Genomic DNA, 25920 nt, shown 5'->3' on the forward strand with positions numbered 1-25920 from the left:
GCTGCCACCGCAATCCCGACTCCTAAATCAGCGCGGGGCGGCGCGCCCTCCCCCACCCGGCTGCCCGGCTCCCCGGCTCCCCGGGCCGCGATTGGCCGCGCGGGCGCCCCCCACCCACTGGCCGCGAGCCCCAGCCGCAGCGCCATTGGCTGCGGGGCTCCGCCAGGCTTTACATAAGCCCGGGCGCGCTCGAGTGGAGTTGTATAAAGCGGGCGGGCGACGTCGGGGCGGGAGGCTCGAGGCCAGCCCGGGACCGGCTGGGCGCAGGAAGGCGGCGGCGGCAGAGGCGGCAGCAGACGCCCGCGCTCCGACGCCCCGAGGCGGTGGGGGTGAGAGAGCCGGAGAATGACTCCCAGCGCTGGCCGCCGCGTGAGTACCCGCTCCGGACCCCCACCCCGTCAGGCCCCTCAGGCGGAGAAAGTTTCTCCCGCCCTAGGCTCCCCTCCCGCTCTGCCCGCAGCGGTGGCGGGGATGCCGCCCGGAACCGGGGAGATAGAGACCGCCACGGTGGCAAAGGCTTTGCTTCCAACTTGCCAAGAGGCTCCGGACTCGACTGGCGCGCAGAGCCTCCCCCGCGGGCTGGGGGCGAGGCGGGAACGGGGCCGGAGGTGGTGGAGAAGTGGGAGCGAAGGTGTGGGGCGACAGCGCTCGCAACTGGGGGCGCACTGGAGGTCAGCGGTTTGGGGAGGGGGCGTTGGGGCTGGGAGGGGCGGAGCAGGTGAGGAGGGATGTGCTGGGGCGGGGGGGGGGGGGTTGGGGAATCACCCAGCCAGGCAGGGCCAGCTCTGGGCCGGGGAAGCTACTGTGCCTGAGCTTCCAGAGTGGGAAAGAACCTGGGGGCTGGCGCTTCTTCCCCGGGGAAGCCAGTCTCCCCGGCACAGCGCTGGGTGGCAGATTGCTCCCGGAGCCAGCCCTGCTCGCCTCGCTGGTAGCTGCCTTTGCTGGACAGAGGTGTGGTCTCCTTGCGTTCAGCCTGTCTCAGGCGAGCCAGGTCCAGCGTTTCCCCGGGAGCCGGAGGTCCTCCTTTAACCCCGCGGGGATACATGGAGGCTTTGAGGGGTAGCAGGCCAGGCTTGGGGGTATGCCCAGCAGAGCACTTCTATACAGGACAGTGGTTGGGATCCCTGGTTAGTCCCAGTTCTGCAGAAACCAACTCAAGAATCCGAAGTCATCCCAGCCTGGATGGAAGGCTCTCAGGGTGCCTGGGCAATGTTCCCGGGGCTGCGGGGCGCGAACGCCCCTTCCTCTGGGCATGACTAATGAGTATTGCTGCTGCTGCTGGTAGGGTGTGCACCTGGGGTGGCTTCCGTGCGTCCCAGGAGGTGCTTGAGCCCTCCAGACAGGACACATTCTTGAGTCACACTTGAAATGTTTTCTGGGATGGGGTGTAGGACTTCCCAAGTGGAGCCATGTGGAAAGGAAGGGAAGAGGACAGCTCGGTGATGCTGTCTGGAATCAGGAGAGAACTCATGTAGGAGGAGAAGCGCTGTGGGCTTTTTTACCCTGATGACTCGGGCTGGAGACACCCAAGACTGAATTAGAGCAAATTCAGAGTCCCACTGTACCTCACTCTCAGCCATGAGGAAGGGGAGATGGAAGATGGGAAAGTGGGAACATGGCGGTTGATCCACTATGGCCTTTAAGGAAGCATTTTCTCTCCCTCTGACTTGATTAAAAACATCCTTCTGGCAGCGGGTCCTAAAGTTAATTTAAGAGGAAACGAAGAGAGGTGAGGGTCTTGATGCTGGCACAGTGGAACACAGTTTGAACGTTCCGGTTTCCAGTTGGTACTAATGGTCTCTGGAGAAGGTCAAAGGGCAGGCTGCTCAGTTGGAGCTGTATCCTTCACCTGTACCCCATCCCTGAATAGGGGATGGGGGGTTTGAACTCCTACAGTAGCTACTTCAGCCTGGAGATCTTTTATGGGGGCTACCAATCCATATCCCCAAACCCAGCTATCCTCTGCCTACAGTCAACATTTTCCTGCTGCATTTCCCAATACTTTTTTTCCCCACTGGAGATTTGTACAGCAAAATACCTGCTTGTTACTCTTTCTTCCCTTTTCTCCATCTGGGCTGCACCTGGTGTTTTGAACCCTGATGCTTATTATCTGGCACCTTGATGTCTGATTAAGAGGTCCTGTCGCTCCACATGAGTGTCCCTGTGCATGTGTGGGCCAGTGGCCACTGTAATTCTAAGTAGTGGAACATGGACTTTCATGGAGAGAGGACCACGAACCAGGAAGGCCGTCTTTTTAAAGAGCTGTGACAGTCTCCTCCTGTTCTCAGTCTTCCTTGCCTCCTGCTAATGTGAATGAAGCTGTCCTGCTGGCTCATTGGTCTCCAGTAGGGGGCGCCAAAGGCACCCACCTCAGGGCAAGGGACTCCTTGCCCTTCACTAGCCATAGTAACTTAATGTTCCAAGCAAGCTCAGGCCACAGTGCCCAATGGTCACCTTCATGATTGAAACCCTTCTGCCACATGCTTCCTGGTCTTCGGCTGTTCCTGTGATCTCAGGTGCAATGGGGCAGATGCAAATAAACATTCCAAGGAAACAGCTGATCCTCAGCCCCACCCGCCCTCTGAGATCCTTCCCATGTGCGTGGTGTTGGTATGTTCTTTGAACTCATTAAGAGCTCACAAAGCCAAGGAACATTAGAGCTAGAAGAGCGAAATCTTGAAGAGCATCTAGTCCAACTTCATTTCATCTCCAACACTCACATGCACACTTAATTTACAGATGACAAAACCGAAATCCAATAAAGGCAAGTAGCAGGTAGCTATTTGGTGATAGAGATAGGACTGGATCCTAGGGATTCCCAGTCCTCTACTCAGAGCTCTTTCCACTCCGTGACCTGCCTCCTCTTTACTATGGAGATGGACATGTGTTCCCTGCACAGTAGGTACTCATAATTCTGATTGATCAGAAATAGGTCAATTAATGAATGTAGTAATTTGGGGAAATTTCCTTTGAACCTATTATTTAGAATTAGGTGAGCAGCTGATAAAGTTCTTATAATGTACATATACAGGTAATAGACATTTTTAATTATTATTTCCCCTTACCTCATTATTCTAGGTGTGTTTTTTTAGGCAAAAGCAGTGCACTCCAGTTTCTGTGTGTATATTTAGGAATAAGAAGTGCCCACTGCCTCACCGTGTCTTGAAACCCAGGCCTGCAGTTCTTCCTTTCTTTCATTAAGGTGTGCTGGAGTGGGGTCTCTCTCTGTCTTGCAGTGACACCCAGTACTCAGATCCTGGGTGAAGTGGAGAGTTTCCAACCAGTATTTGCCCATTTCCCCAATCTCGCCGCTTCCAGCTCAAGGTCGGAGTGCTAGGATGTTCTATTTTTGCAAAATCCTTGTGTTAGGACTTCTTGGGTGACTTGGAAGATTCTACCATTTTCCATTGCCCTTTTTCTGTTCTGTGAATCTGGCTGTCGACATCTGAGCTGGGCCTGGGAAGGAGGTTTGCTGAGTGGCCTGTGGGCTGCCCCCTCTGCTTCCCCTTCCACCCTGCTCCTTTGCACACTGTGTGAAGTTCCCTTTGGACTTGGCAGTGACCCCCAGAAGGAACCAGTGCTGCCACACAGAATTCCAAGAGGTGGATCCTCTCCTGCCCCTCAGGCTTACCCAGGGGATGACTGTTGCCAGGGAAGATGCTTGCGTTTCCTCATCTCCTTCAGGCTCACAGGAATGTTGGGTCTTTACCTTCCGGGGGAGGAGGGAGGCCGTGGGATAACGTGAACCACCAGAGAGCAACAGCTCCTCCTCTAAAGTGGGGTCTGAGAGGCTGTGCTTGAGATCCGGGCCAGCTCCCAGCTTTAGCTAAAGAGTTGTGCCAGCATTCCCAAAGCTTGGTCTGGTTCTGGACAAGGTCTGAGGAATATAATTACATAAAAGGCAACTATAGCACAGGATTTCTGGTGGTATTTTTGTTCGTTAGTTTGAATGGGGAGAGGTTTTAGAGTTTGGCCCTAGACATTGAGAAAACAAGAAGTCGCCTCTTTCTTGAGCCCCACTAGAGAATTACCCGTACCCCACTCTCCCTGGGAAGACAGCCCAGTGTAGTGGATAGGATACAGGCTTAGAATCTGGCTCCCCTGCTTACTGGCTTAGAGACCTGGACACACCGCTCAACCTCTACATGTCTGCTTCCTCCTCTGCAAAATGCTGAAGCTGGCAACGCAGTGATGAGGGTAGGATGGCGAAGATCAAGGAAGACCGTCTTTCACATGCCTCCGCCCTTGGTTAAATACACAGAGGTATCGGTTGGGAGGAGATATTCTTGCAGGACCACTGGGAACCACATTGGGTCTTTTCCCAGCAAAGGAGACTGAGTGTTCAGGTTTGTACATCAGCCTCTGCTCACAGCAACATTTGGGCTGACGGACAAGGCCCTCTTGGCAGGGCTCCTTCCTTGCTGTCTTCCCTCCCCCACCGTGGGGCTTTCATTTTTGGGTTTTGCCATGCTTGGGGAAAATAAATTTTACAAGTCCCAGGGTAATTCTGAATGTGATGGAAGGCCCTGAGCTATTGATTCCTAGGGAAGGATCTTTGTGCTGGGAGAAGCCTTCCTCGGAGCCCAGTGATTTAAGAGTGCTGACAAATCCGTGTTCACCGAGCCTCCTGCAGGCTGCAGATACAGGCTTCCAGGCCAGCTGGGGCTCTGCGAGGGATTTCTGGGGAGCCTGGCTGGTGTGGGGGACATAAACCTATGAACTCTCCTTAGGAGAAAATATGAAATCAATTGGTTCATTATCACACCAAACACACCCTGGACCACTTAGGGCATTTAAGAAATAGGAAGCAGCAGAGGGCTGGGAGGTTGTGTTTAAGAAGTGTGTGTAAAGGGGTTGCGGAAGAGAAAGGAGAGGAAGATATTTTCCCACTAAATCACTCAAGATCTTGACCTTATTGAAGTCCTTGGGCAGTGACTTTAGGGGTTGCTTTGCATCCCAGACATTGGGCAATCTCTGGGGACATTTTTGGTTCTCACTACTGGGGTAGGGAGGGCTACTGGCATGTAGTGGGTAGGGACCAGGGATGAGGCGAAACATCCTACAGTGCACAGGACTGCCCTCCGACAAAGAAATGTCTGGCCTAAAATGCCAGCAGTGCCAAGGTTGGGAAACCCGGGACTGGAAGAGTGTTTCAGCACAGAATCAGAGCACGTGAGAGGTGGGAGCAGTCCGAGAAGTATTCTCATCCAACTGCCCCACTTCACAGCTGAGGACCCTGAGATCCAGAGAGGTGAAGGCACTAGCCAGGGTCACACAGCAAGCAAGTGGCAAAGCTGGTCTGGAACTCGGATCTGCTGTGTCCTGAGATGGACTTCCCCAGACTTCCCCCAGAATTGTTATGAAGATTAAATGTGAGCTGTGAAAACACTTAGAAATGGATAAAGAGACTATTAATATTGCTATTATTAAGAATTGGGGAGTTTGCAAAGTTCTATTTCTGGCTATGCCACTGACTCATTGCAGACTATTGGGTGCATCATTCCCGCACCCCCATGCTTCTCTGTGAGTGTGTGTGCTGGGGGCTGGAGGGGTGGTCTTAGCAAACGATAAGTATATCATAATCACTATCTTTAGAGAAAAGTCCAAAGATTTGCCCTTCAAAAACCCTAGTCGCTCAAAAGATAAAATTTTCCTTGAAAGAAATCATGTTGACTTGGTAAGAAGTAAAGCATTTGCTTCTTGGAAAAGTTCCAGTACCCTAGCCTTGTAAGATGGTTCCAGCCCAGGAAATCTGATCAACATCCGGAGGAGAAACTGATAGCTCCACAAATGACTAGCGACTAGATTTGTCCCCACTCCTCCGGGAAGGGGTGGTGGCGCCTCCCCTTCCACCCTCTCCTGCTTAACACTCCTGGCACCAGGAAGTTCTGCAAGGAACTTCAAGAAGGGATGGCAAGGTGTGTTTATTAATTAGTAAAACCTTATTTACTTAACAGGCATATACTTAAAGATCTCTTCCAAGGGACATTTTGACATATTACTTTAATTAGCCACAGAAGAATCGCGAGTGCAGAGAGTGTAAAATGACCCTTGCCGTTGTTCCCAGTTACTCTTATCTTTGTTTGCACCCGACACATACAGTGACAAGGTCACAGGGATCACTGCTGAGCTCAGGGTGTCCCACTGACCGGGGTGGGGAGGTGGGGAGGGACTGCAGGGACTCCCTTCCCTACCAGCAGCCTCCACCCACCTGGAGAGCAGCCCCAAGTGGAGGTGTCTTGTTGGCACCCCTGCCCTGACCTCCTTTGGTAGACACACCATGACATGCAAATCCAGACACAGCTCTCAGTAGGGACCACAGGCTGGGACCCCGAATCCTCCCCCCCGCACATGGGAAGAGGGGCGCTTGTAGGATTGGAGGGAGCAGCCTCTCCTGGTGTTTTCATAGGAGGCCTATCCCTGGTCTTGTACTCAGGAATGGATGTAGAAAGTCACTTGAGACTCATCTTAGAGGACCAAGGTTATACCCCTCCTTTCCCAAATTGGGGGTTGGAGGTCACGCCATAGATCCCATTCCTGTTTCTCCATGAATGTTCTGCATGTCCGGGGCAGGTCCTCTGGCCTCGGGAGGTCAGTCCTTGTAATCAGAGGAGTGGGGCAGGAAGGCCCTTTCATCACCAGCAGTCTCAGCTTTGAACTGGAGTCATGCCCGTCACATCTGAGAAGCTATGTATATCCAGGTGGGGGAATGAGAGTCCCAGAGGGAGAGATGCTGCCTTGTAAGCAGTGTGGGGGGAAGCACTGTGTCTCTGTTCTCAATTGTAACTTCAGTGCCTAGCACAGTGCTCGGCATATGAAGGGGCTCCCTGGGCGCTCAGTGGGTGAACAAATGCATAAGTGAGCACAGGTGGCCATTCTGGGGCAGAGGTGGTTCTTGGTATTAAAGCGGGTCTTCAAGCTGGACTGGGTCAGTGAGTCCAGTTTTCCTTCTGGCTCCTTCTCCCCAGAGCTGGCACTTGGCATCAGGGCTCTGTAAACCTCCAAAGGTCCCACTGATCAAGCAGCTTTTGAGAATCCCGTGCAGGGCCCATCCTACGAGCTGGTGGCCAGCTCTTAGCCTTGAGCAAAGCCAGGCCCTGGATGCTCATTCCACTCCCTCCCCACCCCCGCCCCTTCCCACCATGCTGCGGCAAGGGGCTGAGTGCATGTTCCCTGGCTCTAAGCAGATACCAGTACATAGAGGATCATTTGGATTTCCGCTGAAGACAGAATAGGGAGTAGATCACTGCTTCACAGAACGATTCCGGGCAGATGCTTTTAAATAGCAAGGTCCACAATGCATTTTAAATGATTTAGGAAAAAATCTGACCCGTAGATAAACAGGCCTGGAAAAGAACTTTGGAGGTCATTCCCACACCATGCCCCACCCTCACCCCAGGATGTCCAGATCTCACTCACTTTCCGGAAACACGGCCAGCCTGGTCGTCCTGCACACTGCTGCCCCAAATCTAAAATGCCCTTTCTAAAATGCAAGTCGGATCATGTTTTGGCCCAACTTCAAAACCTCCCCACTGGCATGACTCCAGGCTTGGTACCTTGGCAAAGCAGGCTCTCCAGGCCCCATCGGCTGCCTCCATGCAAGACTGTCTCTGTCTTCTCCTGTATCCTACCTTCTCTCTCACTTCATACCCCCTCCCCTCATTCCAACACTGCATTAAGCAGCAACAACTGCATTTATGGCATGCACCAATAATGCCCTGTCACAGCCATGCCTTGATCCATAGGTCTCCACCACTTGGAATGCAGCTCCCCTTGGAATCCCTGTTCCCCTTCTCCAGGGAGCCCTTCCTACATGCCCGTCCCACCCACCTCACTAGTTCATGCCTCCTTCCTATGGGCTCTGTCTGGACTTGGTCCCTGTTCCTATTCTGAACTTCTCCCCCTTGTGTTGTGACTCACTCCTGGTAGACTGCAGACTCTTTGGCTTCAGAAGCCATGTCTTATTTATCATTTCCAACCTGGCCCACAGGCACCTACAAAATGCTTGAAGAATGAATGTGTATATTACAGTAAACTGAGGGGTTCCTCATTTGAAAAGCAGTATTTTGAAAGTCAAAGAACTCCACTAGGTTCCTAGACAAATTAGAAACAGAAGCAAGCCTATTCTTCAAAGTCTTACAGGCCCTTGCATTCCATTCAGCATTTGGCAGCTACTCCTGGAAGGGGAGCACCTGGTGGGCCTGGATCCACCTCCTGAGATGCCTTCATTCATTCAACCAACATTGATTAGCTGTAGTAATAGTCTGATTGTTGATGCTGCTGCTGCCTAAAGTGCATGGGCTTTCTGTTTGCCAGGCACTGTGCTCAGCACTTAACACTGTCTCATTTCATTTCCCCTTTTACAGACCAGGGAGGCTGAGCAGTTAATAATACTTATTAAGGACCTGCTATGCCTTGTGCATAGGCTAGGAGACTGCATTTGTCCTCTCGCTTTCAGAAACGCCATTTCATTAGCCTGCTGGTCTCTGTGGCACCTCCTAGCCTGGGTCCCTGGAGTTTTCATCTGCCTTTTCTGGAGCAGGATCAAGTCTCCTCTCTGTCTGAGTGCAGCTGCAGGCAGCGCCTGGAGCTCTCTCCAGGTAGAGGGGAAGAGAAGGAAGCCTTGTATTTCCTTGGTGCTGGGAAGACGCATAGGACATGGTGCCCCTGGGAGGTGCGAAGGTGCAGAAGGTCTAGCATTTGTCTTCCAGGCTGGCCATGCAGAGGACCAGGATAGGGACAGGATGGAGAAACGCCAGTGACTAATGCCAGCGATTGAGACATTAGAATGTACACTCACGGGGGCAAGGACTTAATTTTATTCTTGCTGTTTTCCCAGCATTCAGAACAGTGTCTGGCATAGAGTAGGTACACAAGAATATGGAATGAATGAATGAGTGTGTGAGTGAGTGAATGAGTGAATGAGTGAGTGAGTGAGTGACTGAGTGACTGAGTGACTGAGTGACTGAATGGCAGCCTCCAGCTGTCTCTCCCACTTGGCCACGGCATTTGCTTCCAGTCCCACCCCCCATGGCCTTGTTCACACCCTGCTGCTACAATGGTCTTTCCTACACACCACTCTTGCCAGGTCATTCTCTAACCCCTCTGGCTCGTGTCTCTCACGAGGCCTCCACAGTCCATCCCAGCCTCCTAAGCTACACTCCTTCCACCAGTTGTCCTGCCCCCATCCCGTGCTCCAGCGTGCAGAGCTTCATTGAACCACACAATCCTGCTCGGCCACTGTGCACATACTGGGCCCTCAGCCTGGAACACTTTCTCCACCTTATCCCTCTGGCCAGCTCACCACCGCCTCTCTCTTAGGCCTTCCCCTGCTGCCCAGCAGAGGTGCTTGCTTCTTCCACTGTCTTCCCACCTCACATGGTTTAAGACAAGTTTGGTGTAGTGAGAGAGACTGTTTAGTGCCCAAGAATATCAATTCTAGAGCCAAATGGTTTAGGCACAAACCCTGACTCCACCATGTACTAGCTGTGTGACCTTGAGCAAGTTACTTAAACTCTCTGTGCCTTAGTTTTCTCTAATACAAAATGGGAACAATAGTAGTACCTACCTCACAAGGTTACTATGAAGATTAAACCTATATGAAGGGTTACAGTGATATCTGGCACATATGGTAGGTGTTATTATTACTACTCATTCCTCACATATAGTACTTGTCACATGAACTATTCCTCATATAGACTTGTTACATGAAATTGTAGTAAAAATTCCTGTTTGTCTTGTGTATAGGGTCCCATGAGTTAGGCTAAAGAGCGACACCATCAGCTCTGAGATTTGGGAAGGGAGCTCTGATAGCCGTGTGGAAGAGAAGTGAGAGGAGGGGGGAGCAGTTGGCAAGTATTGCTGTTGTCGGGTGAAGAACAGAGGGGCAAGTCCCTGGCAGTGGGGACAGAAAGATGGGGCAGTTTTGAGAGAGATTCATGAAGCAGAATTGACTCAGTGAGCCAGTGGTTGCAAAGAATGAGGAAGAAGCAAGTGCCAAATATGACACCAGATTTCCAACCTGAGTGGCAGTGTTGGGATTTGAAGGGGCCCAGGGAATAGCATCCCTCTTCCCTTCAGAACCAGGATCAATGGAGAGAGAGAAAGGGGCGGGAGAAGGGAGGAGAGAAGAGGGGCTCGGGCAGATGGAGATTAAAATGCATCATTACAGATACAGCTGTTTGGAAGGCCAGGCTCTGGAGTGGGGTCCATGGGGCCTGCTGCTGGGCCTGCACCTCCAGCAGCAATGCTCCTGGTGGGTGGGGGCGGGGCTGACCCTGCCTGGCCCAGCTCAGTACATGGCAGAGAGCGGTCTGCAGGGAGGCAGGTGCAGAAAGGGCTCTTCATGCCCACTTCTTCCACACTGGCCAATCTGATGAGTCCCTGCTCCTGCCCTGGGGAGGAGGGTGGAAGGAAAGGAAGGAGGCCAGAATGTTGTACTAATCCAGGTCTCTCAATCTTGGCATTCTTGACATTTTGGGCTGGATAATCCTTCGTTGTGGGGCTGTCCTGTGCATTGTAGGATGTTTGGCAGCATCCCTGGCCTCTACCCACTAGATGCCAGTGGCACCCCCCTTTCCCTGGCTGTGACAACCAGAAATGTCTCTAGATATTGACAGATGTTTGGGGTTGGTAGGGAGGGGGAGCAAAATCACCCTCGGTTGAGAACCACTGCTCTGGTCTAATGGAAGTTCCTCTGGATGGAAACCCGAGGAGTGGGAAATGAATGCTTCCCCCTCACTCTCATCCCAGGAATCAGGGCCTTTAAATAGGCAGAGCTGGAAGGGCAGGTTGGGGTGACAGCTGGCTCCTCAGACCTTTGAGGAGTCTGTTCCCTGTCTTCTCTTCCTTCTCCTCTCCTCCGCCTGCCTCTCCTGTCCAGCTAACTTCTGAGTATCCTTTGAGGGTTAGCTATACCCCTACCTCGAGGAAGCCTCTCCCAGCTAATTTAGATATCCGTGCTCTCTCCTCCACAGCACCCCTCACCCTGTATTGCCCACGTTGGCTAGCTTTCTCCCTGTGCCCCCCGTGCTGCTGAGCACAATCCCGGCTCATCAAGGATCCACAGGAAGTGAGCTGTGAGCGAATGAGCCAGGGCTGCTTCGCTTAGCTCCTCTCCTGCGATGCCTTCATTCTGGGCATTCCTTTGTGGGTCTCTATGCAGATCTGGAGGCCAGCACGTGCAGGGTGGGCTGCTCCTGCAGCTGCCTCTCTCCCAAGAGCCCCTGCCCTCCTGCAGCGTCTGGAAGGCTCTGCGCCCCCTGCCCATTCCCAGTATCTGAAGCATTCAGGGCTGCTGCCTTTGTGAGAGCTCAAGGTGGTGTCCTTGGCTCTTTCGATAATTGCTAAATAACTGCTTGCCCTGGAAATTGCCCTGGAAGCCTCTCCCCACAGCTGCCTGGCCCCACATCAGAGATCTAGGTTGCTTGGTTACCAGTTTTCAGACCCAATTCAGGAAAGTCCTGAGGCCACAGAAAACTGAGTTTGGCTGCATGTGACCCACAGCCAGTGTCTAAAGGCTCTCTAACCTCAGCACAATCTGTGGACGGAGAGGAGGCACGCCGTCTTGCCTGGCCCCCCCTGAGGCCTTCGCGAGCTCACTTAACCCTAGGACCCTTGGTACATCAGAGGGTTCCCGTGTTACAGATAAGGACAGTGAAGATCAAAACGATTAAGGACCATACCCAGGGTCACCAGAGAGTTAATGGTGGAGTTAAGATCCAAACTTAGGTCCCTGACTCCAGGCTTTGGGTTTTATTTTTTCTCTCTTCACCCCACTGAGGCATGTTCAAGAAGTTTGCTAAGAGAGCATTTTTAAGAAATTATTACTACAAAGCAGTTCTTCTCACTGCCTGAAGTACAAGTCCTACCATCTCTTGCTTTTGTGGAGACCCCTCTTTGCCCTCTCCCCCATCTTCCCTGCAGGAGCAGACCACTTTCCTTACTGGGGCGCTGGCACGCTGGCCCTGCACCCCTGTGTCCACGCTCCGGATGTGTAGCCTCGCCCCCTGCAGGCTGCTCTGCCCTGGATGTCCTCCCCGTACACGTACGCTCCTTACTACGCTGGTGCCTGCGAGCACCACTCACCGCGCTCTGATGCAGGTGCTTGACACACATGCATTCAAGAAAACAAAGTTCAGTCCAACCTACTTTTTAATTCTATTTTTAACCTTTCTTCCAAAAGACGCCGATGTTCACAGGGATGTGAGAGGAGGTTCCCCGAGCCAGCTGTGTAAAATGAGAGGTTACTCGGGGTGCCCACTGCCGTGCTGCCTTAGGCAGCACCATCCTGTTCTGCTTTCTTCCCCAAACTCCCTATTCTGCCTCCTCCTTGGACGCTCTCTAGCTAAATAGATTTTCTTCATATACTTCAACAAGCTGGTGATGAATTTTAGTAGCAGAAACATTTTTCACTTCAAATCAGATTGCAACTTATACTCCCATCTGGGGACCGTGAGTCTGGGGCAGTGGTTCTCAGCCCTAGGCTGCCCATCAACATCATCTAGGAAGTTTCTAAAAATAGGCAGCACTCAGACCCCCCATCCCCCCCACACACTCCCCACCCACCTAATTAAGTCTGAAGGACCTGGGCAGCAGCATATTTCTAAATACGCCCCAGGTGATTCTGTTGGGCAGCTCGGGTATAGAACCATTGGTCTAGCCTTGCTGCTGCGAGTGAAGCCTGCAGACCAGCAGCCTGGGCATCGCCTGGCAGCTTGCTAGAATGCAGAATCTCAGGCCCTACCCCAGACCTACCAAGTCAGAATTTGCATTTTACTGGTGCTCTTCCTCCCAAGAGTACGCCCACGCCCTCTCAGGCATGCATCTCCTAAACTCTAAGGGTCCCCATGGGACTTGCAACCAGGGGAGCAATGGGCAGTGGCAGCTCGTCCCAGGCTGACCCCCTGAACCTGTCTCCAAGACCCCCTTTTCCCTGACTTCCCAGTGAGCCAAAGCAGTCCCGCCTACGCTCATTCTTTCCCATAACTCTTCCCGGGGGGCCAAAGCAGAGCAGCACCGAGGCCCTCTCCTGCCGCTATCCTAAGCCCTTCCTGGTTTCACTGTCCCCGGCTTTCATAAATGTAAAAATAAAACATTTGCATTTTACCAAGACCCTCTGGTGATTTGTAAGCATGTTACAATTTGAGAAGCATTGCTTTAAGCAAAGAACAGTTTTTAAATAACTGTACGGCAAGTTGCATTTGAATCACCTGAAATCTTATTAAAACGCATATTCTGACTTAGTAGGTCTGGGGTGAGGCCCAAGATTCAGCATTTTAACAAACTCCCTGATGCGGGTGTGGGGACCGTTCTGAGCAGCCAGGACGTTGAGTTGCATTTCAATGAGTTCCTTCATCTTAGCCCTGAAAGCATAGGGTGGATATTTACAGACCTTTTCCTAAGTTTCCCCACCATCACTGTTTCCTGATCCACCATCAGCGCAGGCCCATGGCTTACCTTCTAACTAGCCAGCACGGAGCAGCCCTGGTGGGTGCATCGGGTGCCTCTGACAGGGCAGAGGATGGAAATGCACAGTGTATGCCCTCCCTGCCGACTCTCACCGAGCCCCGCCGGGGGAGGCCATGCATGCTCTGCCCAGGACAGGTGACTTCAGGTTCCATACCAATGGTGGTTGGTTCCTCTCTGACCGTGGCCCCATGAGGGAACTACTGAAAAGCCATTGAATTCAAAATATGTCTAATATGCTCGGAAAGGGAAAACCCACAGGTTGGTCTGAAGTTTACAGAAGAAACTGGGGAGAAAAACCGATGAAGGCTGGCTTTTCTTTTTCTGTCCTTTAATCCATGATAGAATTTTAGAGCTGAAAAGGAACTTTAGAGATCTAGTCCCAAACTTTCATTTTAGAGAAGAAAGCTGGGACCCAGTGAGACTGTGGCTTGCTCAAGGTCAACAAGCAAAATAGGGGTCAGCCCATGGGTGCAGTATTTCTTTTTTATCTTGCTTTCGGTTATTTTTCTAGAAATGGATAGGAGTAGTTACTTCTTTCATACGGCTCCTTTAATTAAGAGTTCTACTTTTCACAGACAAGGTAAAAATCAAGAGGCTGGATCATGGTTCTCGCCCTCGTGGCCTTCAGTAGAAAATTTCTAACAGTTACCGGTGTCACCCTAACAGGGCCTGCCTCCCTGGGGGCAGTGACCCAAATTGCAGGTGTGGTGCCCGGAAGGAACGAACTAGCTTCCGGAAGGCCTACCTGATGCCACTTTCCTCTTTCATGCCCATTGCAAATGCTGTAAGCTGACCACAGGGCCCTTTCAAGCCATTGCCAATCAATTGGATTTGGATCTCAAGTTGAAACGCTTTTGCCATCCCTACAATAGAGGTCAGACCTTGAAAAGCCGAGTGACCTTCAGATCCTCACTACATTTCAGCGTGTCTGCACTGGTTAGTAAATACTCTTTAGCTTCTCATTTCCGACCCCTCCAGCTGCTCATTAATCCAATTATGAGTTTCCTTTATCCAACCAAACTTCCTGCCGAGTTGCAAACTCTCCTAGCGACGCGTTTGCCTTTGGTAATTAGCCAGCCCGGTAGAAGATGCTGTCTTGTTCAGACGTTTCTGTAATTTGAACTGACCTCACTCTGATCGTGCAACATCAACATGCGTCGTCTGAGGACACTCCAGGAACCTCCTTCCCACGAAGGCTCACCGAGGTCCGCTTCTGCCCTGCTGCTGGAACCCTGCCCCCGTCTCTCTCCAGCCTCTCCCACGAGGTGGTGAGGAGGCTTCCGAGTCATGTTAGCTCTGAAGTGCCTGCGCCCTTCATGTTGATCTCCGAGTCCTGAACTGGAGCAAGCTTATTTGCTGGCAGGAGCATCCGTCTCTATAATGGGGAGTCAGTCTTCAGATCTTCTCTTCATTAAGACATCAGCCACACTCAGCCTTGCTCCCGGCTGCCAGACGCACTGACAAGGCAGCAGGAAAAGTTCCGTCAGGAAGGGGTTTGCTGCCTTCGGAAGGCAGGAAGGCACCACCTTGCCTGCGGGAGTGGACCTGCTCAGCCTGTGCGGGCCTCGTGCCAGCGGAGCCTTTTCAACAGCACTCTGTGATTCTGATTCGAAGCCTGCGGGCAGAGTGTCAGGGCGGTGCCATCTGTAGCGTTCTGAGTGTCTCCCTTGCCAGCGAGGAGGGGGTGGAGTCCTTCCAACTCCTTGGCCATTCTCATCTGTCTCCTGGGCATGTGCCACAGGCTCCCATGGCCCCAGGCTGCTCGGCAACACCCTGAGTTATGTTAGCGATATAATAATGAATTATACAGTGGATTATACATAATTAATTTATAATAAAACACGCACGCAACGCTTTAATTTCTCCAAGTGAATGATGTGCTGCCCGCCAGGTCCTGCTGGGATACATTCCCTAACTGCCTCCTTGCTGGTCTGGAGGCCATGGCCAGCTGTCTAGGGAGGGACCTTGGCCAGGGAAACCTGCTAAGTCAGGTTCCCTCCAGACTACCTCTGGGGTATGATCCACAGAAAGATAACCCTTCACGCCTCGCTGTTGTTCTAGACCTGGACACTCATGGGAGTCTCACCCCACCCCTGGACCACTTAGAAGCTGTTATTTTCTTCATTCTTCCAATCTTCCTTCCAGAGTATGGGAGAGGCCAGTGTATTTATACTATACACTCCCTTCCTTCATTCACCCACTCAACAAATATCTATGAAGGGCCTATTATGTGTTAGGTGCTGTCCTTGGCTTAGGGTACATGAGTGAACAAAACAGACAAAGATCCTTGCCCTAGTGGCGCTTACATTCTAGCAGAGGGAGACAGACAACAAATAATAGACATGATGAATGAATGTGTTACACAGTGTGTTATACAGTGATAGGTGCTATGGAAAAAGAAAAGGCAGAGCAGGGTAAGGGTGGCCAGGCGTGATGGGGGCAGGGTGCAGTGTGAAAGAGGGAGGTCAGAACAGTCTTGTGGAGAAGTGGCAGTCTAGGAATGGCCAGGCCCTTCCTGAACAGGGGAGAAAGGCGCTTCTGGGTCTACCAGGGGTTAGAGTTTCCGGGGTGCTTTGACTCTCTGTTTCAGTAACATTTGTAACTTTTGGTTTTAGATGTTCAGGATGTTTCTGTTCCTGCTGCTGCTGTGGTTCCTGCCCCCCACTGAGGGGTCCCCGCGAGCTGAACCCATGTTCACGGCAGTCACTGATTCGGTCCTGCCCCCTGACTATGACAGCAACCCCACCCAGCTCAACTATGGTGTGGCAGTCACGGATGTGGACCATGACGGGGACTTTGAGATCGTCGTGGCAGGGTAAGTGCCTCCCACCTTGAGTTTGATAGATACGTTGGTCAGCTTTTACTGTGATAAGGCCGAGTAACAACTCCAGAATCCAGTGGCTTGCAACAACACACATCCTCACTCATAGGTCCTAGCTGGGCTCAGCGGAGGCTGGTATACTGCTTCTTTGCCTTTTGTTGTAGCAGTGGGGGGGATGGAGGGTAGATCCAAGAAAGGTGTTCATTCCACGCTTTCCAGGGAGAAAATTTGAATGCTTTGCTTCAAGGTCCTCTCTCTTCATAGCCTTAGTTATGCAGGTGTAGTTACTTCCTTATCAGTGGAATTCTAGAATCCCTGTAGGAGGGGCTTAATGGCGACAATTAAGAGATGGGGATGCTCAGTCTGCCTTTGCACAGCATTTTACATAACACTAAGGAAACATTAATTGTCCATTTCAAAGAAGGCAGGAGGAAGATGGGATTAGGAGGGATAGCTAAACTTCCTCTAAAACATGCCCTGGTCCCACTGCTCCCTTCTCTCCTGAGAAGCAACATTGTGTAGCAAGAAGAGCATAGGATTTGGAGTCCAAATAACTTGAGTTCATGCCCTAGATCTACAGCTTTCTAGTTGCATGATTTTGATCACTCCCTTATTTGCTGAGATTCAGATCATCTGTAAGAATGGGGACTGTAATGCCTTCTCGCCCGGAAGCCTCCGTCAGTAGGCCACTTATTGCATGTGACAGTGCATTGTAAATTCTGCCAATTACATTAATAATTATTATGTACTGAGCACTAATATGTGCCAGGCTCTGTGCTGAGCCTTTCACATGCATTGCCTTATTTAATCTTCCTGACAACACTATAAAATAAGTTACTATCATCCCCATTTAGAGAAAAGGAAATTTGGGTTCAAAGATGGTGAGTGACATGCCTTCTGTCCAGTAAGTGGTAAGTAGACGAGTCAGGATTTGAACCCCAAGGCTCCCCAACTCAACAGCTGCTAAACTACATTGTACAAAGTTTAGTTATCACTTCCAAAATCACTTAATCAACAAAAAACACTACAGGGAGCTGTCGGCCTTCTTCTGGGAGGCCTGAGCTTTTATGGCAGCACTGACCAAAGTAACTGGCAGTTGCATGACCAGTAGAAAGCACTGACCTTAGAAATGGAAGATCTATTGGATGATATGGTTTTAATTATATGTGAGCCTTGTGCAAACTACTTAGCTATGTAGTTCCCACAAGGTATGGCTGGAGAATAGGCTGACCTTCCCTGCCTTATAGCCTGATATCCCACCACTGATGGGCCCTTTGGAACATGTTGAAATCCCCCGCCTACACACAGGACAGTGGTGAAGATCAGTCGTGATGCTGTATAAAAATACTTTATAAAGTGTATTTCTTCTTTCTGTTACTTTCTTCTACCCTGTGAAGAGTGGAAGGGACTACATTCTAGACCTAAAAGTCTGGATTAGCACACCGTCCAGTAGAACTTCGTGCGATGATGTAGATGTTCTGTGTTGGTACTGTCCAGTATGGTATCCACTAGCCACAAGTGGTGGTTGAGCACTTGAAATGTGGCTGCTGTGACTGAGGAACTGCATTGTAAATTTTATTTCATGTTAATTATACAGCCACATTTAAATCAGCACAGGTCTGGGCTTTCAGAAGGAAAAACTGAAGAGCAGGGTGTGATAGAAAAAGGAAAAATAGAAAAGGTTATAATGACCCTTATGGCCTGAGGTGACCTGAGCAGGGTTGAGGCCAAGCAGCTTATCTATGTTTCTGTGACTGTCCAGTCACTCTCTGAATCAGAGAGACGTGCTCCTGACCCAGTCCTGCCTCCTGTAGCCACGTACCACTCTGCCAGAGTCTCTGGTTAAAGGACTTGGATGCATTCGAGGTGTTCTGGTTGGCCTTGCTTCCTGCTAGGTGACACCAGCCTCCCCTTGTAGAGCCTAGGGCCTGACAGAGGACAGAGAACAGCAGGTAACCATCTGTCCCCTCCTCCTGGGCCCACAAGTTACTACTGTGAGCATGCTCTCCTTTCTCCTTGGACAGGGGGCTTTGAGCGCGGGTCTCCATCCCACCAGCCTTAGGTGAGCACCGGACTGCCACCACACCTCCCGCGTGTGCAGCTTCTTTCTTTCCAAATGCCAGGCATTCGTTTCACCTTCCTTTTCAACTAAGTCTTCTGCTCTTTCTCTCCAGAAATTGGCTTTCGTGTCCTCTAAGGTAGAGAATTAGGCCGTCATTTGTAATCAGCCTAGAGTAGATGTCTAAACTTTGTCTAGCTTGCTGCTCACTGTGGGTCGTGTAGCCCTTTGGACCCATCCTCTGGAAACCAGAACTAGACCATCCTGGGTCTTGATCCTGGATCATCCTGAGATCCGGGAAAGACCCTGTCTCTTCTCCCTGGGCCGGAGTGATCCGGGCAGCCCCTGTCTGAGAAAGCCTGGGTTGCTGGGTGTTCTGGAAGATGATACTGCTCACCCCAGCAAAGAAGAAGAGTTACATGGAGGACAAGATGGCAAAATTGGGCAGCCTCCCAGCCCCAGGTCAGGCCTTCTTTGTGACTATTATGAAGCATTGTGAGTTCTCAGGGCATCGGAAAGTCACGTTCTAATTTAAGTACCAAAATACATTCCAAAGGCAAATATAACTTTTTATTATCTCCAGCTTAGGATGATTTGTCACTGTCTTCCTCTTTGGGCTGGATAACCATGGGTTGACTATATAGATGTATTTAAATCAGGACCTTCGGAGGTCATTCGGTTCACCCCTTCCTTGCCTTCCAATTAGGCCACACCTACACTGAGTGGCCAGATTATTATGATCTCTGAACGCATAATAATCTGGCCACTCAGTGTATATCCTATATAATAAGAGGCTAATATGCAAATTGTCCCCTCAACCAGGAGTTCTACCAGCAGGCAGGCCGGCCAACCACCCATGTCCCCTCCCCCTGGCCAGGCTGGCCGGACCCCACCCATGCACAATTTCATGCACCGGGCCTCTGATATATATATACACATACATACACACATTGAGTGGCCAGATTATTATGCGTTCAGAGATCATAATAATCTGGCCACTCAGTGTATAGTTTTTGGGGGCTCCCTGTAGGTATTTAGAGCCCTCCATAAGAATGTGTGCTCTTTCTGTCATCTGGCTCAATTACTTATGTCAAGATTCTATTTGACTGATCTCAATCCCTCATAGTAGAGCTTAGTAAGCCATTTCTTTTAACTTTAGTTTTGCTGTTGCCTTTGAACATATAAACCAGAGGCCACCATCCTTTCAAATAATGGTGCTAGGATCACTGACCTGCCTCTCATTCCCTATGCACTCCTTGGCAGCATTTCTGACTGACTTTTATTCTATTTCATCTACTCTACACCCATATTTAACTCTGTTTCTTCTCTGTTTGATTATAGACTCTCTGTTTAAGAATCATGTAGCAGGGATTGAAATTTTTAAAAATTGAATGTGAATGCTTTTACCTGGGGCACCTGCAGTCCAGCTCAATAGAGGCTCACTCTCTATTATCTTATAGACCTTTCCATTCGCTGGCCCCAGAAGGCATTTACGTTTTCCTTCTGGGATAATGTCCAGCTCTTCAGTTTATAAGGTGCCCACACTTGAACTTGTCTTGGATTTGTTGACCTTGTGGTGTGTCTGATTCAAGCCCTGTTGCTTTGAGTATTTACTCTTTGAATAGGTTTGTTTTGTTTTGCTTTTTTGGTCTCCTCGTTCTGGGTATTGATGGCATTGATTCTGAGCATGCAGTGGGTGAGTTTGTATTGTGTTTCTGATTCTTAAGTTAATTGTGATGGACAGTGTGTGCATACATCTGACTCTGGGAGGAGCAGAGAGTGACCGCCCTTTGTTCTGTGGGGACAGCGGGGGAGAGAGGGGGGGAATGGGTCAGCTCTGCTCCCTGCACCTCAGCTGGGCGAGTGTCACCGCATGTGGAGAGCTTATCTATTGACCAGCAGGTGCGTGATTTCAATCTGCTTACAGTCTCCACCCTGCAGAGTCAGGGGAGGGTTTGATCACCCCCAGAGAAATGTGCGCATGCACAGACCATGGAGGATCTTCAGGACTGGTTCCCCTTTTCTCAGTGGAACTAAACGCCCAGTCTTCAGTCTCCTGTAGTCTGGAAAGGAATTCCTGTTGGTGTCAACCTTGCACAACTCCTTTAGAGCAGCTTTTGTTTCCTGGGATATCCCCAGAGGTCTGAGGTGCCCCCCAACCCTCCCTATCCTGTCAGTTTCCAACAGGAGGTTTGCTCCAACAGGAAAGATTGTAGAGGTTAGTAAACTTTAAATCACAATTTAGATCTTTTTTTTTTTTTTCACAAAGAGCATTCATTTGATAAAAATCTTAATGCATTCTTCACACTTGGAAGGATTTCATTTAAAGGGATGCTACGTATTGGAAAGCTGTGTTTCATTTTTTTCTTAATTTTGCAACTATGTCAGAAAACTTTTTTAATTTACTGAAGTTAATTGAATTATTTAAAAGAAAAATTGTACTCAATTACCAGATTAATCATAATTACATAGGAGGTATTTTTCCATGCTAAATAATAAAAACAATGATAAAGAATAAGATATCTGCCTGTGATTTAACCAAAGCAGCATTTACACATTTTATTATAAGTATATATAGGTAGATAAAACATATAGATATAACGTATATAGTACGTATGTAGTAGATAGATGTAACATCCATATAAATATATTTAGATATATGTAGTGTAGATGTATATATACACATATATACACACACTAACGAAATAGGAGAAATCGTTTTGAACTTCCAGTTCTAACTGCTGCTTTGTGAAATATAACATTTTAATAGATTTGATCTCCGGTTTCTACAGCTTAAGATGTTATATTATTTTATTTAATTTATCTTTCTTTTTTAATTTAAAATATATTTTATATTTTGATAGCAGTTAAATATATTCTATTGCAAGAAAATGCACACAATATAGATAAAAGTTAAAATCTATCTTTACTAACCCTATTCTAAGCCTATCCCTTTCCTCTTCCAGAATAACAACTGTTTTCAGTTTGGTGTTTATACTTCTAGAAATTTCTATGTAACATATATATTTATAAAATATATAATAATTTTTGGAGGAATCAAACTTATACATACGTTCCAAACTTGCTTTTTTTTACTGTGTAATATGTCCATGATTCAAACATATAGCTGTGGCTTATTTTTTTAAGTTGCTCTGTGTGAATGTACCACATTCGTTTTACCCCTCCTCCAGTAACATTTAAACTGTCTCTAATCTGTGACCATTACAAACATGGCTGTATGTCCATGCTTACACACATATGCAACTATTTCTCTGGGATCAATACCAATAAGTGGAAATGCTGGGAATGACATGTATGTTCCAAATCTTAATACATATGGCCAAATTTTTTCCAGTCTTAATCTTTTTCTATTTAGTCATAACCTAGAAATAAAAGGTGAGCTTTGGGATTATTGAATTCAACTGCTGCTCAAGCACCTACTGTGTGTATAGCCACATATGTGCCAGGGCCTGAACTTCATCAATTTAGATCCAATAGGTCAAGAAGGGGGTAGGGATGAGGACCCCATTCTATATCTGCAAAAGGAGCTGCTTCTGTTAACTGGATTGAGGAACTTCAATACTTTCTAATTTAAACTGCTAGAAGAACTTCCTCTAAAGCCTCCTCTGCAAAAATATATTTCTTAAATCAGTCACCTTTAACCCTAGAATTCATTGTTGTCGGTATCATGGAAGAATGACGTTGCGGGGGAGGTGCCAGTTCTTCTGCTTGGTTAGGCAGGGACTGACCCTGATTCTGAATACTGATAAGATGTGAGCTGGAGCAGGAGCCAGGGCTTTTTAAGCCATTCTTAAAACTTCTAAAAAGGTTACTAAACAAAGCATGGCTGGTTTTCCACCCTTTCTCCAGCCCTGGGCAACCATAAGCAATGGACAAAAATTCCACCCCCACCCCAAGTCACAGACAGCTCAAAGGTCTGAGGCCTCTGTGTGATCACCCTAGCCACACACGCATGCTCAGAGCAAGGTGTGGTAGTCAGAATATTGGGCTTCCAAAGATGCCATGTCCTGATCCCAGAACCAATGAATATGTTACCTTACACGGCAAAAGAGGCTTTGCAGACATAATTAAGTTAAGGACCTTGAGATGGAGATGGGGAGATTATTCTGGATTAGCCCAGTGGGGCCAATGTAATCTCAGGATCCTTAAAGTGCAAAAGGGGAAGCGGAAAAGGAGGTCGTAGTGATGCAATGTGAGGAAGACTCTCAACCCCCATTCCTGGCTGTAAAGGTGGAGGAAGGGGCCACAAGCCAGGGAATGTGGGCGACCTCTAAAAACGAAAAAAGGTAAAGAAACAGATTTACTCCTATGGCCTAGAGCCTCTGGAACACAAGGCCTGGATCTCAGCACAGTGAAGCCAAGGCTGGCCTTCTAATACACAGAACTGTAAAATAATCAATTGGTATCGTTTTATGCCACTAAGCCCAGGGTAATTTGTTACAGCAGCAATAAGAAACTAATATACTAGGGAAAGGTTGGGTGCTTGGTGTCATTTTTCAGAGAGGTGATAGCCATTACCTCAGAGAATTTAATAATATTATTTTAATAACTTCGCAGCAGTAACATAAATAAACCACCCACAGCATATTATTTAAAAGAATATATTTACGATTAATAAACCACCAACTAAAGTATTATTTTTAACCAATGACAATCTCCTGTCTTAGGAACATGTGACGTTTAGGGAAGAATCCCTAAAGTCACACTTTATTCCTTGCTGACCACCTGTATCAATTCACCCTGCCGCTCACTGTGTGACGCCCGATGCGGTGGATGGTTGGAGGTGGGGACCGTGATTCAGAGCTTTTAAAGCTCTCGCTGCCCTTGATGGGAAAAACACAGCCACATCGGATGAGAAGCAGGAGGATGGCCTCGGAGGGACAGGTGGCACGAGGTCTGTCTCACAGGGGGCAGAGGCCTCTCTCCAGGTCAGGGAGACCTTTTTAGGCTTATTTGGATTTTGTGTTTGTTTTAAATTATTTTTTTAGATAACATTTTAAAAAACGGATTTTCACAAAGTAGTGAGAGTATTTATAAAAAGCCATTCCAAAATAGTAATACAATTAAGACTAAAATTACCTCTGCTGAAAACGCAAAGCTACTTTTGGTAGTGTGATTTTGTCATCCATTCAGAACGTGGACGCATGCCCTGTCTCCAGTCGTTTTCCTTTAAGTCTCTATTCTCCTCATTTTTTTTAAAGTCGTGGGCTGGCTGGAAGACCTTCCTTGTCCCCTGAGTCCCTCTTCAGGCTCCCAAAGAAGGCACAGGCACACGGTAGGCTGGAGAATAGGACGACCTTCCCCACCTTATAGTCTTATAGCCCATAGGCCTTCTCCCACTTCTTTCCCCCACCTCCTGCCCCACTGAAAGCACATCTCATAGTTCTCTTCAGAGCACATGCCATTTCCACTCCCAGAATCACTTCAATATTATTGATTTCAGAGAGGAAGGGAGAGGGAGAGAGAGATAGAAACGTCAATGATGAGAAGGAATCATTGATGGGCTGCCTCTTGCACATCCCCAACTGGGGATTGAGCCTACAACCCTGGCATGTGCCCTGACCAGGAATCGAACCGTGACCTCCTGGTTCACAGGTTGACACTCAACCACTGAGCCACACCAGCCGGGCAGATCCATTCTCTCAGGTTCCTCATGGGTAAAGGACATGGATATATTGACCAGGTGGATCACTTCTGCTTTGGGTGGCCAATCTGACCCTGCCTCCCTTTCTTGCATTTTCCCTCACATACCCCTTCTTTCCTGTCTCCTCCTGACCTGGTGAGTCACTTTCTTTCAAGAATGCTATAGTTATGACACTTTTCCCTCTGAGGAAGAGGTGACTTTTGTGGTGTAGGTATCTAGGAAAACATGCAAGGATGTGAAGAAGCTAAAACCAACCTTCCCCACTTCAGATTTTTACCATGCACTCCCTCATGTACCTGTTTGCAGACTAAAGTGATAAAGGGACAGAGGGCAAAAGAACATATGTCTTGTGTTTTACTTGCATCATCTAATTTTACACTATCACAGCAGCCCATATGGTATGTAGTATTTAGTTAAATCTAAGTTATACTTTTTTTTCACATTTTAACATCACTAAAATCGAGATGTGACCTACACTTGGCCGCTTGCATTCAATTGTGTGTGTTTTTCCTTAGAGGTATGAAAAATAAGGGTGAGTCTTATCACTGATGACACCTCAGATTTGATGAAAGCATTGTAGATAGTGTTGTCCCCATTTTGCATTTGGGGAAATTGAGGCCCGGAGACCTGCTGAGGGTCCTAGAGATGGTGAGAAGTAACTATTCTGTATATGCCTGCTAAGTTTGTTAATTGTGTTGTTCAGGCCACAATCTTCGTTAATATTTTTCTTCCTATAAATAACTAAGAGACTTGTTTTGCAATACTCTACTGTGGTAGTGCATTCTTGCTTTTTAAGAAATTGATTGGTTGAGGGGCTTTTTTGGGGGGGGGGGTTGGGGGAAGATTGTTTTCTAAATCCCACTTTTTGCCTCTATCTTTGTTCTTAAATCATTATTTGTAAGAATATATCACAAAGCCACCATAGGTATATCCATATCCTTTACTCATGAGGAACCTGAGATTATGGAAATGACATCTATAAATAAGAGGAGGAGAGAATCCTGGGGGCATCAAAGCCATTGTTCCTGTCCCTGAAGTCCCCAGACCTACACATCTCCTGCAACTTTTCTTTTCTTTTTTTCTTTTTTTTTTTAGATATATTTTTATTGATTTTTTTTCAGAGAGGAAGGGAGAGGGATAGAGAGTTAGAAACATCAATGAGAGAGAAACATCAATCAGTTGCCTCCTGCACACCTCCTACTGGGGATGTGCCCACAACCAAGGTACATGCCCTTGACCGGAATCGAACCTGGGACCTTTCAGTTCGCAGGCCGACGCTCTATCCACTGAGCCAAACCGGTTTCGGCTCCTGCAACTTTTCTTTAGTTCTGGGAGCACTTTGCATACTCTAAAAAATCCTCCGATCCCCTCTTTTTCCTAGAGCTACTTTTCTCATCTAATGTCCCAATTAATGACTTGTAAATGTAGGCAAGGGCAGCCCCTTTGCAGGCCAGAGCTACCACCCTATCTGGTGCTTGTTGCAGACCAGAGCATAACTATACTAGCCCCAAAGGAGATTCATGGCTACCTAGTCAGACGAAAGATTCTTAAGAATATGTAAGAGCAGTTGATGATCTGTGATTAGTGTTAACCTGTATTTCTGGAGGAGTTTTGCTAGCTAGATACTATTGGACCTCAAACCAAAGAAATGTCGCAATGTTATTTAATTAAACAGTAAACTTTCTATATACACACATTGACCAAGAATTATTTCAAAATTTCCCCCTCTCACATTAGCTTGCAGACTCCTAAAGGTAGGAACTTTCTCCTCACCTGTGCACAGAGTCAGTATTCAGTGAATGAATGAAATTAAATAGGCCAGAGTCTTATGGATGGATGTAGGATCTTAGGTTATTTTAAAAATTAAGCATTAGCTATGCTCAGAAGAGATTGTTTCAAGAGCCT

The 25920-nt window shown here is 48.5% G+C and overlaps 1 protein-coding gene across 2 annotated transcripts in view; it reads left to right on the plus strand.

Annotated features, from left to right (window-relative positions):
- The first annotated feature begins 201 nt into the window (after positions 1 to 201).
- Positions 202 to 25920, plus strand: part of CRTAC1 (cartilage acidic protein 1) — a 133996-nt gene continuing 108277 nt past the window's right edge. For both annotated transcript variants that reach the window (XM_080687441.1, XM_080687442.1), the window contains exons 1-2: positions 202 to 369; positions 16086 to 16285. In XM_080687441.1, coding sequence (XP_080543567.1) covers positions 346 to 369; positions 16086 to 16285 — 224 coding nt within the window. In that variant the 5' untranslated portion in view covers positions 202 to 345. The remainder of the gene's footprint in view (positions 370 to 16085; positions 16286 to 25920) is intronic.

The sequence above is a fragment of the Plecotus auritus genome (genome assembly GCF_963455305.1).
Source record: "Plecotus auritus genome assembly, chromosome: 9".
Classification (NCBI taxonomy): domain Eukaryota; kingdom Metazoa; phylum Chordata; class Mammalia; order Chiroptera; family Vespertilionidae; genus Plecotus; species Plecotus auritus.